The sequence below is a fragment of the Solea solea genome, chromosome 13, assembly GCF_958295425.1.
Source record: "Solea solea chromosome 13, fSolSol10.1, whole genome shotgun sequence".
Classification (NCBI taxonomy): domain Eukaryota; kingdom Metazoa; phylum Chordata; class Actinopteri; order Pleuronectiformes; family Soleidae; genus Solea; species Solea solea.
In genome coordinates this window covers 3,489,543-3,505,541 of record NC_081146.1, presented here as the reverse complement: position 1 = coordinate 3,505,541, position 15,999 = coordinate 3,489,543, and the positions used below count along the sequence as shown (strand labels likewise).

The 15,999-nt window shown below is 39.8% G+C and overlaps 2 protein-coding genes across 2 annotated transcripts in view; both read left to right on the top strand.

Annotated features, from left to right (window-relative positions):
- The first annotated feature begins 1,442 nt into the window (after positions 1–1,442).
- Positions 1,443–10,886, top strand: LOC131471983 (mucin-5AC). Its single transcript, XM_058648821.1, has 10 exons — positions 1,443–1,612; positions 2,932–3,001; positions 4,585–4,731; positions 5,845–5,931; positions 6,027–6,058; positions 6,193–6,288; positions 7,463–7,622; positions 7,763–7,851; positions 8,110–8,202; positions 9,036–10,886. The coding sequence occupies exons 2-10, from the start codon at positions 2,965–2,967 to the stop codon at positions 9,285–9,287; spliced, it is 993 nt and encodes a 330-aa protein (XP_058504804.1). The 5' UTR covers positions 1,443–1,612; positions 2,932–2,964; the 3' UTR covers positions 9,288–10,886.
- A 930-nt stretch (positions 10,887–11,816) lies between these two features.
- The window catches only part of inpp5b (inositol polyphosphate-5-phosphatase B), a 30,211-nt gene continuing 26,028 nt past the window's right edge, over positions 11,817–15,999 (top strand). Inside the window, exons 1-5 of the mRNA XM_058647158.1 lie at positions 11,817–12,134; positions 13,445–13,523; positions 14,466–14,563; positions 14,655–14,684; positions 14,799–14,909. Coding sequence (XP_058503141.1) covers positions 12,077–12,134; positions 13,445–13,523; positions 14,466–14,563; positions 14,655–14,684; positions 14,799–14,909 — 376 coding nt within the window. The 5' untranslated portion in view covers positions 11,817–12,076. The remainder of the gene's footprint in view (positions 12,135–13,444; positions 13,524–14,465; positions 14,564–14,654; positions 14,685–14,798; positions 14,910–15,999) is intronic.

The window sequence follows — 15,999 nt, the reverse complement described above, 5'->3', positions numbered from 1 at the left end:
TTTAGCGCTTCATTGGATACAATGTTGTTTCTACTCCCTGGAGTACAGGATGACTCACAGATATGAGGGCATCATAAGCTCTAAAAGCCAGTAGAAATAATGGAAAAACGTCTCTTCTGATGTGATAAGGTTGTATATCTGACATTTCAAGCAACATATGTGTTTGATTGTTGATGCCATGGAAACTTGAATAGCTACACCAGTGCTTCCCAAAGTGTGGATGGTCCTTGGAGGTACTGCAGGTGGGCCTCAGTCTGGGATATAAGAGTCTTATGTTTCCAAAGTTCTTTTTTGATATGGGGGTCAACCTTTGAATTATGTCAATATAATGTTTCTTGTTATTCATTCATTTATTCATTTATTTATCTCATACCATTGTATCCTGTTTTTCATGTATCCTGTATCATATTTATTGATATCATAATCATATTACAATATCAATGTTATCTGTTAGGGGTTCACAGTAGGCCCGTGGTTCTCAACCTGTGGTGCACCAGTGGTACGCGAGCTTCCTCTGGTGGAACCTGCAGGGAAATCAGAAATACTGTTGTACTACATATATCAGGGTATGTGTAAAAAATAATAACAATTAGTGTCACCTCGCTGGCTAATTTCACTACACCGGTGTACCAGTATATGTGATGAAGAGGAGGAGGATGAGAGAGTAAATGACATTATTGGGAATAAATCTGCCTCGTATTTTAACGTTGGTGATCATGGTGTGACTTCAAGTTACTTCAAAAAGTGTGAGAATCACTGAACTACACTGAATATAATCCAGAATTATATTATTACATAATATTACACAATACGCTGCAAAAGACACTCTAAATAGTCACTTATACATGTATGATGTAAGTACTGTAAACATCTGCAGCCATGTAACCGCAATACTCACGCAGTACAATGCGTTTTAGGCAACTTCACAAAGAAGGAAAAGGATTTCCGTCACCTGAATTGTGTCTTTCGTGCTGTGCCTCAAGAATTCTCTGTTCTTCGGGGCCACAAAGAGCTAATTGTAGTGTGAAGGGGGGCTTTATGGCTGGCAGAGAGTGGGGATCTGATTTCACATTGTGTTGAACAGAAACCAGTGAGTTTCCTATACAATCACAGGACACTGAGATCTCACCTGAACTCGTACGGGTCAGCAGAGAGCTTAATCCACTGAGCTATTTTAGTAAATCTTTGTAATTGTTGGGTGCAGAGTTTTCATTAACCTTCATCAAAGCAACCTAACACTCAAAGATTGTAGTCTCTTCTTAATGGTGTATCAAGATATTTTGATAGTTGAGGGGAGACGTTGAAGGAAATCATTTTGAAATCAGGACTTTGCAAATGTCGCTGGGTTTTTCTTTTTTACGTGATCATTTTCATCCTTAGATCCACCTAGCAACAAGAGGCTTTTAGTCCCCTCCTCTCAAACTGCTATTGCGGTTCAGGTGAGAGTTTCCACTGATTACGTTGCCACTACTAGTGGTGTCAGCAGGCAGTGAAGGGGGGGAGGTGACAGACTGCAGCAGAGAAAGGGGACACTAGTGAGACACACAGACAGAGCTCATTCACTTCAACCACAGCTGACAAAAAAACGGTCGCACTGAGTACACAACACCAGGTGAGTGGACTTTCCTACATTATAATTTTGGATTACAAAGAGTGCGAAACGAAATGCAGCAGATTTGATATTTGTGTGCGGCGCAGGACAAAACAGTGTTTCCATTATAGCATTCCATTGAAGGATACAGCAGGGAATGTTGTGGGATCTGTTATGTTTGTGCATTACTGTTGAAAAGGTAATTTTATTTAACATAATCAGTCAGTCAGTCAGTGCCTATTTTGAATAATCTCTTGAATTCAAATATATATTCAGTCATTTTCAATTTCTCTGAACATCATTCCCCTGATTTATTTCTTTTTTATAACATAATAGTGTTTCAGTTCGGTTGTTTTGGGTGATGTAGTCTTAAAAACACTGATTATGTCTGATTAGAAAATCATTTACAAAACAAAGGCAGGTTTTCACTTTCTCCCCCAGTCAGCGGGAAATGGTCTGTTATAAAATCATACTTCCCAGAAATAGGTATATTCAAGGAATGTTGATACTGTTGATTTTGTCAGTGTAACTGTGTTTCACTTAAAATGAAAATGAAATGAAAATAAATCTGCGAGTTCACGTCAAGAAGCCGGAAGAATGTGCTGATTTTCCACCTAACGGAATCAGCACCTGAGCACGCCTCTTGATTCCTGATGCATAAAAATGTAATAACTTTGATAAATTCAAACTTTATCTCATTAAATCGGAGCGCTTTGACCAGGAGGTCAAAGTGGCTTGTGTTGTCACTCAGTTTCCACGGTGTAGAGCCCTTAGGAGGCCGTGCTGAGATCCAAGGGAGAGGGGGGAAAATAACAAGCCGCTTAGACGTTCTCCCAGGGGGACTGATGGAGGAACAAACACATTTTAATTGTGTTCGCTGATTTACCTCTGCAAACAGAGACACTTATGACACCAGCTTAAAACTAACCTGAGCAGGTATACTGTTTTAAATTAAAACCTACGTGCAGGGGCAAAAAAAAATGTAAATATCTGTGGGACATCTGTAGTCAGGTTCTGCTACTGTGACTCAGCCAAACAATTACAAGATCAGTTTCAGCAGAACAATTAGAGGATTGTAAAGAGAAGACACAGATGACTTAGCTCCCACTGATCAAAAGAACTGCTCAGGTGGCTTGAAAGGGAATGAATCAAATCTTTTGTTACCACACATATTAAGCACCGTATTGCTTAATGCATTCTGCTAACAGAGATGTGTCTATATGTCTGAACAAAACTACATGGACATGCATGAGAATACGTCCCGCAGCTGTCTTTTCATCGTAATTGTGTGTTTTACTCCTCCCTTTGCTGAGATTTTAACTGGCATGACTTTATTACAGGCTGGACAAAGAGCCCTCCTCCGTTCTGCAAACATGATAATGGCCTCCACTGCACTTATAAAAGACAGAGGTATGAGTGTGTGTTTGTTTGTGGGCTATTCAGAATCATTGTCAGTGTTCACATTCACTCTCACATGTGCGTTAAGTCGGTTTTAGTTATAAATCACAAATTTGGCTCATCACAACATAAAAGGCCTACAAATTTAGGTTGGACAAAAATAGCAACTGAAGACAGAAATTTTAACAGAAAACGCAATATTTTAAAAAAAATAATGCAGGGCAGGTGTTGTTGAAAGACTCATCAATAGCCCGATGCGGCCGCTACGTGATACATTATTCTCCCTATTGTGACATAGCTGCACAATACATTTACCTGTGTTTAAGTAACTTTAAAAGTATTCAATTTAACACTATTCCGGAGTGTAATAGATCCTTATTGAAACAGGTGGTGGTTGTGGTGTTTTGTGGTGAGTTAAATGGACTGTAAACACTGTAAAATGTTCTCAATTTTGGTCAATGTTTCCCATCCAAACCAGTTCACACTAATTAAGTACACTCAACGTTATACATGTACATGGTGTGCCGTCGCTAAGTTATAAGTGGAGACCGTTCGGAAACTCTGGGACTTTGTTTCTACTGTCCCAAAAGCAAAGATGAAATACTGTAGCTCCCTAGTGAACAAAAAGATGACACATGCATGTCGGCATGGTTACTTCATGCACCACACTGCGCGTTACCTCACACATGCAGTAAACACACATCCAATGCCAGGATTTGAAAGCTTGAGTTTAAAGTATTTAAGAGCGTGCAGCCACGCTAACAGCCCTGTGATGGGATGGATGATGAGCCAGTGGGTTCCCGTGCACAGACTGGAAAAGCCCTCATCTGTCCTGCTAGGAATTCTGACTTGTTTAGACTCTTCTCCTCTGCGCCACTTTGAGGTAGTTTCATTTTTAGGTCCGGTGCTATTCACAAAATGTATAACAAATCATAACTATGATTTGTGATCATAGTTGTTGAGCTATGTAAGTTAAAGACAGATTACCAGATTTTCCCATCCCTGGAATCACTTATGACTAAAATAAAAATATATTGGCTTAATTTTGTTAGCTTACCATTTTGCTCAAAAACAATATTGACTTTTTTCTCGCTCAAAATTCTGTGGCTATAAGGAGGAATGTTGACATATTTTTTCATACTGGATATTTGACCAACTTTATTTATCATTTGTCTCCACAGTAATTAAGGTGCTTCATCTAAGTCCCATGAATATCTATAGGAAATCTCACGGCAATCCAGTAAAAGAGACAATCATAAAGGCAGTCTATGGTTAAGCTAAAGTTTAACTAAAAAGTAAATGGGTCAGGCTAATGAAAGATCACAGAAATTTCCAAGGGAAGTTTTATTATCTGATGGCCAATGGATTGTCTGTTTTTAATGCCATAGTAAATCATCTACTGAAGACTTGAGTAATTGCTATAATCCTAGATTGACTGCTTGCAAAGGTTTGTAATATGAGCCTTCCTATTAAATTCAAAGTGGCGGCCATCAGCTTAATGCATTTCCCTTGGTGTTATGAGAAGTAGCAAGTATCAAGTATCTAAACTGAAAGACTGTGACTTTAATTTTCCGAAAATCTTTCCCAATATGCAGGCTTCCTGCTCTTCCTCGTAGGACTACTTGTGCCAGCAGTATTTGTGTCAGGAGTCACCACCGTTAGTTCATCCACGACCTCTGCGTCAAATGCTACCACGGCAAACGCTACCTCACAATGGAACATGACGTCCACCACATCTGGAGGTACAGCATCCAACACCCAGGTTCTCACAATCACAACCACCTCTGGAGGTTCAGCAAATATCACCACCAGCCAGACATCCACCAACACCATCTCTGGAAGCTCAGCACCTATCACAACCTCTCAGTCTCCCACAACCTCTACCACCTCAGAAGGCAGTACAATCACCATCACCACCACGCAGTCACCCATCAGCACTTATTCGCCCCCCTCCACTTCCTCTAGTGGCTCACCATCCACCGCCATTCACTCCTCCACAGCCTCTACTACCTCACGGGGCTCCACAGTCACCACCACCGACTCTCAGTCATCCTCCACCTCCATTTCTGGAGGCTTAGCATCCACCATCATCCAGTCCTCCACAACGCCTACTACCTCAGGAGGCACCATAGTTCCTACCAACACTCAATTATCCACCACCAACACTCAGTCATCCCCTAACACCACATATGGAGGCTCTACTACCTCAGCCACTTTCGCTAACTCTCAGTCATCCACCACCAACACTTCTGGAGGCTCAGCATCCACCATCATCCAGTCCTCCACAACGCCTACTACCTCAGGAGGCACCATAGTTCCTACCAACACTCAATTATCCACCACCAACACTCAGTCATCCTCTAACACCACATATGGAGGCTCTACTACCTCAGCCACTTTCGCTAACTCTCAGTCATCCACCACCAACACTTCTGGAGGCTCAGCATCCACCATCATCCAGTCCTCCACAACGCCTACTACCTCAGGAGGCACCATAGTTGCTACCAACACTCAATTATCCACCACCAACACTCAGTCACCCCCTTACACCACATATGGAGGCTCTACTACCTCAGTCACCTTCGCTAACTCTCAGTCATCCACCACCAACACTTCTGGAGGCTCACCATCCACCACCACCCAGTCCTCCACATCTGCTTCCTCAGGAACCACTGTGGTCACCACCACCCAATCCCCCACCACTACACATAGCAATCACCACTACCTCACAGCCCCCACAACCTCCATCACAATAAACACTGCCAATTTTGAACTTTCACCTTCTATGACAGCTAATTTAATCAGTGGCACTAATTCTAAAACCACCTCTACCTCCTCTACATTTGTCTCAATAGCCATGACCCAGTCCAGTAACAGCTCGATGACTACAGGTTGGACCACTCCAAGTACCTCAACCTCAATGATGACCACCAAATCAACAGGTAGGGTTTCTTTTTTCAGTCAATATGATGGTTTAGTTGTTTTAAATAAAAGAATACCATCACCAAGTTTCTATTTTCCCTGTATTTTGCCACAGATGGCATGTCAACAACCAATATGCCACCTGCTGTGAGTAGAACATGCCTCTTTAAAAAAAATCATTTTAATATATCTCTGTCTTTAATCATCTTAATATTTGTGTCTTATTTTTTCAGTCTCTCATTTTTTTATTATCATGTACTCTTCATTTCTCTCAAACACAGATATGCTGTCCCTCATTCACCTGTAACTACTCAAACTGCTATGACATGTACAACAGTCAGAATGACACATGGTGTGTTGCTGGATCCTTTTGTCAGGTAGGCAGGCAAACAACACTGACAAAGCAACTGAATGCAGTTGAATGAACATAATAGAATGCATTTGTACTGCAGTAGTAACCCACTGAATGAGCTACCTATCTCTAAGTGGCGACTAATTGCGCTTTTCCATTATACAGTTCTCGCACAACTCGGCTCAGCTCGACTCAACTCTACTCTCTTTGCTTTTCCATCAGTGATAGTACCTGGTACCTGGTGCTTTTTTTGGTACCTGCTCTGGCAAGGTTCCAAACAAGCTGAGCCGATACTAAAATGTGATGTCAACAGACTGTCGGTCACTGATTGGTCAGAGAGTGTTGTCACTGGAGAGAGAGTCATGAGCGCAACGTCTGACACAAGAATCAAACCGAACTGTAGATCAGTTAAAAAGACTTAAAAATCCTGAAAAGGTGCGTTAGTCTCCAACAATTAGCAAGGACATTTCTAAAATGTCAATAATTAACAGAGGAAACTGGTGTATTTAGTGACAGCACTGCTGAAAGCTGGAGATCGTGACTCAAATCCCAACCCGTTCAGTTGTATTTCAGTTCAGTGACTGTGTCAGACAGTCATGCAGGAAGCTGAGCAATTCTGTGAGCAAATCTTTTTAATGAACTGATTCTAATGATTCAGTACACCGAAAACAACTGCTTTGCCCGTTACTAGTTTGTGTTTGTGTCACGTATAAAACGTCTTTACAGCAACTTCCCTGCCGTGCTATGATGATCCCGCCCACATTGAGGAGGTAGTGCAAAATACAACAATGCCTGTTACATTCCAAACGTTGTCACAAAAAGGCTAATCAGCGCCACACAACTCTCTGTATTTCTCACCTGGCAATGTTCCCACGCTGCACACAGGAAGTGATTGGTTATATGTCGCGACAGATGGAGGCAACAGCATGACTGAAGACAAACCAAAGCACCAAGGGAAAGTTTCGGAAGGGAATTCTGCCCGTCCCGTCCCTTATACTAGGGCTGCCACAAACCATTATTTTGATAATCGACAAGTCAACTGAGGCAGAATAATAACATCGACAACAAAAAATGCATGTTACACACTGCAGCTTTAATGTTGGATCATATGCCATGTGACACTGATAGGAAAAAAGACAGAACATTATATGCACATCTGCTACTATGTCTATTAATGTGTCATTCTACATTGTGTTCAGCTGTCAAAGCAGATGGACATGACCTACATTGCAAACTGCAGTCTCTCGTGTGGCGATAAATGCGTCAATGACTCTCAGATGAACTGCTGTGTGGCGTGCTGCAACACCACTGGCTGCCTGAATGGCACGTTTGCTTCCATGATGATGACAACGACCACAAGTAAACAGACTTTAATCTTTGCTTCATCTATTTTATCATCACTGTCTTCACGTGTTATTATACCATTGTTGATGCACTGTTTTGAGTTCATATCATAGCTCTCGTCTTGTATATTTACTCTTTTCTACATATTATTCTAGCTGTTTCAACCACTGTCATGACGACAACAACAGCAGCTACAACAACAACCACAGCAGCCCCTGCAACAACTACCATTGCACCAAACAATGTAAGACTGCCTGTGTGTGAGTGTGTGCGGCATGCTGTATGTAGTATGTGTTGGCAGAAGTTGTGTGCTTCATTGAATTCTCTTCATTCCTGTCAGTTACGTGTTGTTTTTTAAAGAATGTGTAAACAGTGTTCAATGATTTATATTAAATATGTACTAATTATTCAATTTGTCTTTGTTGTTTTTTGTTTTTGTGAAACAATGGAAGCCAGGTCTGGTGAGCGATTACAACAATCCTGTGTGTGTTTGTTTTCCCAGGGAAATGAATGCCATGCAGGCGTTTGCGATGGAGAGACGTGCTACACCCAATTTCAGCTTAAAACCTGCTCCGACTCAGAGCCACACTGTCAGGTGAGTGCCACCATCAGTTCTAGCTACATTTAATGTACAACTTTTAAAGGGTAAGATTTGTTTCACTTGTTTTTAAAAACAACTTGAACAAGTGAACTTGCTTGTATTGTCGACCCCCATTTATATGTGCAACATTTTTTCTTTTATATAATAGTTTTACTATTAATATACAAAGATGCAGCATAAAAGTGAAATAGTCACTTTAAAAAACATTAATTATACACAGGTCTTAAAAAACTTAACATAAACTAGATTGCTCAGCTTATCTCCAAATAAATACATGAAGTTTATTCAGAGATGAATAGACAGTCTGAGATTCTGAGAAACGTTTAACCTTTTAATGCTTACAGCAGCTGTGGTTCAATGGTAGAGCATTCGCTTTTCAACAAGAATGTCAGCGTCTGATTCCCAGCTCTGCTATGTGCCAATGTGTAGTGCCGGCCCTAGCCTTTATGGGGCCCTAAGCTGAATTTGATTGGAGGTCCCCCTCCCACCACCTCTGTTGAAACAAATTATTGATACAAGTGTAACCTATAAATTGCATTATTTATAGTTGTGTTATTTACACCAAACCAGTGTCCCTTTAACCTTAGAGGACAGTAAAATCGTGTGGTGAAACTGAAGGTGAATTCAACCAGTAAACCAGTTTAATGACTTTTGTGCACCACATGAGTAATCTTCAGTCCTGCATAATGATCTGCTGTGTGTGAGTGGGTGTGAATGGGAAAAAATGGTAACGTAAGGCCTTTGATTGTGAACGAGAAAAAAAAAATCCTGTTCAGACCCTTGGCTGCACCCATGCTATTCATTCACACTCATTATTGTCTTTGCAGCTTAAAAAGGAGTCTGGAACTTCCCTGTTGAAGTGGACAGCAGGCTGCACTTCCGACTGTTCTCAAGAAACAACATGTCAGGACAAAATACCACCCCCATGTCACCTGGAGTGCTGCAATTCCACTAAAGGCTCCTGCCTAAATTTGGATGGCAAACTGAATGTCTTCTCTTTCGCCACTAGAGGTCCTTATCTTCACACAGAACTGACAGCTTCCTTGCTCTGTCTGCTGGCCGTTGCTATAATGCTGTGAGTTAGTGGCCCAGTTGAAGTGTGGCTCAGTAGGTAACCACGGCTTTGTGCAACTCACATCCTCCAGAAATAAAACAGAGGTAAACACCACTTTATATATCTCAGTTATATTCAAATGTGATTGTTCTGTTTATATATGTATGGAATCATGTAAAGCTTCAGTTATAATGTTGATTTTTATTTCCTCTTTTATTAAAGCTTTCTAATCATTCTTTTTCTTTTTAAATCTCTGTTTCGAGTCCAATGAAATGGCTTTGAACAGTGTTTTTCAATACATCAACATCAGGAATCAAGAAATCCCAAATGTAAATTTCTTATTTTTTTATAAAGAAGCAAACTTTCTTCTGAGAGGAAAATCAAACCAGCTATCGATTTATCCTTTGTGTGTGTGTGTGTGAGGGGGGTGGGGGGGCTTTAGCTATGACCTTGCCCGCAAGTGTAAATTAATCTATTGCTGCATTCTATTTAGATCGGAACTCGGAAGTCAGAACTTAACAGCAGTCCGCATTCCGTTTAAAAAGTCGGAAAATGCATCTTGGAAACGCCATGGTTAGCAACACTGATAACAACACACTATGTCAGGGGTGTCCAAACTTTTTTAACGAGGGCCATATTTGATTCCCGGGGGCCAATGGTTCTTTTTTTCCCTTTTTTTTAACAGTAACAATTACATACAAATGCACTGTTTTATATAAAAAAAAAAAAAAAATTGCCAACACTGCGGGGCCATACAACAACTCAGCGAGGGCCGTGATTGGCCCGCGGTCCGTAGTTTGGACACCCCTGCACTATGTGGTATTTTGTGCGTACATAAACAGTGTAGCAACCTGTCTACGATTAGAAATGAAACAGCACAATGAGTACAACTGATTTACTGAGAAACAAATACAACCGGAGTGCCGTTAACAGTAAAAGTAGCACTGTTTGTCATATTGGAATCCTGAAATCGGGGTTTTGGTAAAAGGCGGCGTTCATTCCCTCTTCAGCAAAGACTCGTGACCTCGTAAATTCTGGGTTCTGACTACAAATGTAACGCAGCATTAGTCGTGTCTCCTTAAAGTAAAACAGTCCTTGTTTGAGCCAACTTTCAACTGGTGATAGACGATTCTTTATTTTAAACGGGTAAGCGAGCCAAAGCAAGTTTCAATGAACATAATTATAAGTGATGGTATGAAAACCTTCTCTGCTTTAAGCCATACTGGAAAAGAGGAAATGAAATGAGTTTAATTTGTTAACACTCAACATGTAAAGTTCATTCACACTACAGTTAACAAGCTCTATGAAGGAGATGGAAGGAGCCAACATTTCTTATTTTCCAAGAGCCAACTTGCACTTTACGAAACTCACATGTGCAGGTGTAACATGGTGTTGTGACAGTTTGCTGAGGAATTTCTGTAATCACAATGAAGTTTGCATTTCAGTACTTTTGGGCATATCTTTTCTGTGAATCCTGAGTTGGATGTACAAATTATATTTTTTTTGGTATATTGGTGTCATGTAAATTTAAAATGAAATCAAAACGGTGTTTGTCTATTCTAGTTTTGTGTTCTGTAAGATAAGATAAGAAAATACATTTAATAAAGTAAACGTATAAAGTAAACGCTTGAGTCTTAATTTGAAGGTTCTAGTGTGGTGTGGTGCAAGGTTATTCCATATATACAATATGTCCTGTATATGACTATTATTAGTAAAGCTGTAGATGAACATCGGTACGTATTTTCATTTTCAGTCAGAATCACTATCACTGTCAGCTTAAGTGAACACTAGCTGAAGAATATGTGAGCCACTGTGAGCCACCAGTTTGTGAATGTCTCACTTTCCTGCACCAAAGTCCAAAGAGGTAATCAGTGTTGTTTGTAGCATCCCTGGCTGAATAATGGTCTGGCTCCTTTACCGATGGTTCAGAATGCTTTATTGAAAACTTAATTCCTTCCAAACATGCTGCTAAGTCATCCTGAACACACCGTAAGAGCTGGTGAACAAGACAAATATTAAAGAATAAATACAACATTTTACTCACATAAACATAGGAATTATCTCCCTTTCATGCAACCTCTACTGGAAGTGCTAAATGTACAATATTTGTACCCAAACATGTTATTTATATTTTTTTTAAAAACACCTTAATATAGGAATATTGCAGCAAAATGTGTAAAACAAAACAGTGTCTTGATTAATTGTGCATATCAACCAACTATAATAACTTCTGTGGCGTTGGTGTGAACACAGCATTACATTTGTATCAATAATAGTGAAGCAGCAGCTACTCTGAGGTGGTGGTAGGGTGTGCCCCCAAATGAAATTAGTATTAGGGCCCCATAAAGGCTTGTGCCGGCCCTGGGTTCACCCAGGCTACAAAAACTAAGGGAACTCTGCTCCTTTTTACCCCTGGGCCCCGAAATCCCCTGAAACGCCTCTGTCTATTTGGACACTTGAAGCCCATTGAGCTCATCAGAGCTTTGCGAAAGAAGCGTTTCAGGTTGATTGTAGGGCGCATGACCTGCTGAGGTCTAATCCAAACCAAACCCTGTGCCGATGACAGCTCGGCTGTGACGTCACAGGAACGCGTGAATCAGTGCGTGGCAGCAGACTGGGTCGGGCTGGGCCATCTGCGAAAGGGAAAAGGTGGAAAAACATCTGGATCTAAAGGAGGGAATAATGTCGGATTATTACGCCTGTGTGAACCTCCAGTTGTGTGTGTGAAAGAGAGACAGGGGCTGTTTTCGGGATTCGTCCGGGTGTTTTCGAGCTTGTTCGCGTGGGACAGTCACGCACGACTCTGCCTTCACTATGGATCAGTCCGTCGCAATTCAAGAAACTCTGGAAAAGGACGAAAACTGCGTCATAGTATCCTTTCTCCGACCTGTTTGTCGTGGAGCGCCAGTGGTTTGAGTGTAATTACGTGACCCGAAACTGAGTTTAACCAACACGGCGACGACTTTAAAGCAGATTGTCACAGTGTACCAACAGCAGGCCTGACACACTGAAGCCGTGACTTTTGTGTTTGTTTGGGTTTAAAAGTTCTTAAACTGCGCGAATCGATTGAAGGCAACGTGTTTAAAAAGACGTTTTTGTCTGTTGTCAGCACTGGAACAAGTTAAACAGGGTGGAACTTCCCACAGACCTGGTCCATCTGCTGTAGTGAGGCCTTTATTCCACAAGGTGGCGCCATTATCATTTTATTGACATTTAAGATATGTGATTAGATAGATAGATAGATAGATAGATAGATACTCTACTAAGAAATGAAATAATAAAATAATGTGTAAAAATGTAGACATACACCACAGCTACATTATACAGAGAATAAGGAAAATAACATAATAGAATGCAACCAAATCAGCTTCTAAACAATGGTAAACAAGTACAGTTTGTGTAAAGTTATTCAGAAATACACAACACATTAAAAATTATACATTTAAATGTATAAGAAAAAATAAAGCAGAAAGACAATGATAAACATACAGTGAAGGAATGGTACAGAGAAAAGTACGGACTGTTGTTGGTTACTAGTTAAACACGTTTTTCAAGGAGAAAACGAGAGAATGAAGGAAATGATTTAGAGAATTTCTGCTTGTGAATTATAAAGAAAATGCATGTTCTTATTACTTTCTTATGCATCATAACATAGAACAACACCTTCAAGACAGATACAGATCTGTCATGGATGTTTCTTCACCTGCTGCTTTTAATACCGTAAAAGTTAATATGCACACTAATATAAGGAAAACTGACCTAATACAAGTACTTTTATGTGGATACAGGTGTTACTGTAGTTTTGTGTTGTATATGTGTGGATTGTTATAAGTGAGGCAAGAAGATACACAGTACTTTTTAGTGTTGCATCTGTTTTTAAAGTGGAATATAAAGCAATTTCTCTGGATGTGTCTTCATCAACAATAATATTATATTTTGTAAGATAATGACGTAGTTTGTGAGTAAAATATAGTCCATAAGTTTGTAACCAGTATTTACAGCTGTGAAGTACAGGCCATTTAAAATGAATAGTTGTGTTTTGTTGTTGTTTTGTAGTAAACACAGTCGACTGTATTCAACACACTGACTCAGCAGAAGTACTTGATACAGTTTCACAAAAACCCAAACTATCTCTTTTAGCCTGTGATCGTTTCCCCCATTTGCCCTTAACTGTGAAACATGCCGTCCAATGTGACGTCCTGTCTGATGATATCACAGAGAGCAGACTGCTGGGCCTGGTGGAGTCTACACATCAACACGCGTGAGTTTGAACTGCAGATTCAAACAGGCGGTGACGTGGCTTCTGTGTCGGCTCTGCTTGCCTCGCCTCGGCATGGTTAAGTTGCATTTCCACTAGCATCGTACGTACCTGGTACAATGCCGAACTGTAGATCAGTTAAAAATACATAACGATCCTAAAAACGTGGGTTAATCTCCAACAATTACCAGGGAAATGTCTAAAATCTCAATATTTGACAGAGGAGTCTGGTGTATTTAGGGACAGCACCGCTGATCGCGAGTGGCATCACAAACTCTGCCACTGTGTTTCAGTCCAGTGACTGTGCTCCGGTCATAGAGGAAGTACTGAACAAATATTTTTAATTAACTGATTCTAATGATTCAGTGACACTGAAAACAACTGCTTTACTAGTGAAACAAAGTCACTGCAGTTTCATGCAGCCGTGCAGTGATGACTTCGCCCACATTGAGTAGTTACTTTTTTTTAAAGTGGAAAACTAACTTAAACTGTGCCGTGCCGTGCCGAGGCGAGCAAAAAGGGCCATGAGTATACTAAGAGTATAGAGAAGAATAACAATTACATACAATAAAAATACTGACATTTGTGACATAATGTGCAAGAACTGAATAAATTAAGTAACAATATACAGTATAAACATAAAAATACATTATGGAAAGAGTAATAGAAAAGATAGGTAAATTAAAGTGAGCTGAGTTACATTTACATGTGAAAAATAAATGTAAATCTATATTGCACATTTTGGTCCAAAATAATTGGTACAATGTATACGGACAAAGATATTGGTATCATATTGTTCGACCTACATACACAATAACCACAGAGAAATGATTGTGTAGTGCAGCAGCTTCACTTTTTTGTCCACACAGCCTTTTTTCCCTCTGATAAAAGTCTGTTTTCCAAAGAATTAAGTGACTGAGAAAAAAAAAATGCGATGTTTTGTAGAATCTTTATTTATACTCATCGACGGATGGCCATAACTGCTGATGATGTGTCACTGGAGGACATTATACCCATCTCCCTTGACTTTGCTGTTGTGGAGGGTGAGCAGCTTTCATGTATTTATCATAATAGCAAGTAGACGTGACTCTGAAGTCTCTCTAACATGTTTCTCATGCTCTACTCTTCTTTTAGTTTCCTCCCCAGACGAACTGGCGGTTGTGGGTGTGTGACCCTTATTTCCTCTACTAGCTCAAATGCATGATGTTAGCAATCTACCACATGAAACTGAACATGACTTTGAACATGTTTTTTTTCTGCACGTCTGTTTGATCGTAGGTGCTGATACCAGAGTCAGAGTGAGCTACCTGGAAGAAGAGTTAGAGCTCAGACTTCCTTTTGGGTCTCACTCTCGGCTCTTTCTCAGCGAGGTCAACAGAGCATGGAGTGGTAGGTCAGCACTCACCGACACTGGTACACTGGTATCCCACTATATCTGTGAGGGGGAACAAATAAATAATGTGCATGACATTAGCACCTAGTACATGTTGTTGTAGCTTACAGTAACTGTGCAGTTTAACTAGACTATTGTCTTTGTTCAGCAATACAAGCGCTAGTGGGGAACAGTGACGTGCAGTGAGGCACTCGTCGCATGTACAAATATATGAACCTAAAATAAAAGCTTATATTTCAATTTTGACCTTAATTGAAACATTTGGTGGTTTTAAAAGCCTTTAATTATGCTTTAATCAGTTCCATACTGTTCAACAATAAGATAGCAAGAAAAACAAAGGAATATTTAATAGTATAAGGTCAAATTTGAGTTGTAAAAATGTTATTATTATTATTTTGGCTGATCTCTCTTTATTTAAAGAAAATTGAAAATCATGCATGGTCTTACCCTTATCATGTACATACATATATATGTGTATATATATATCTATATATATATATATAGATATATATATATATATATACATACATATATACATGATAATGGATATGCATATATGCATACATACATATATATACATATATGTATGTATGTATATATATATATATATATATATATATATATATACTGTATATATATACACATACTGTGTATATATGTATAGGTGCATGTTGTTGTGTGCTCTTCTTCTATGCTTCTACCCATTGACCTATGGTGCTCAGCACTGCCCACTATCAGTGCGGCACGGTACTTTCTGCCTCACTCACGCATTTTCACTGCACATTTACGGCCGATCAGAAAGTTGTGAGTCCACCATGTTTTTCTCACTGTCTTCTTCTACCATGTCCTGGCTTTTTCTATTACTTCTGGGTCAAAGGTCACAGGAAGGAACTGCGGAACATGTGCATAGCATCTACACCAGTTTGGGTTCAGTTAAACTTTTAAATGTAATAGAAACTCAACTCCCAACCATATTATCTAGGTGTGTTAGTAAATTTTCAGTACATTTTCAGTCAAATTTATTATAACATCATGTAAAAATATTGACTGGTAAGTGTGAAAAGTACAAAAAACTAACTGAGTTTT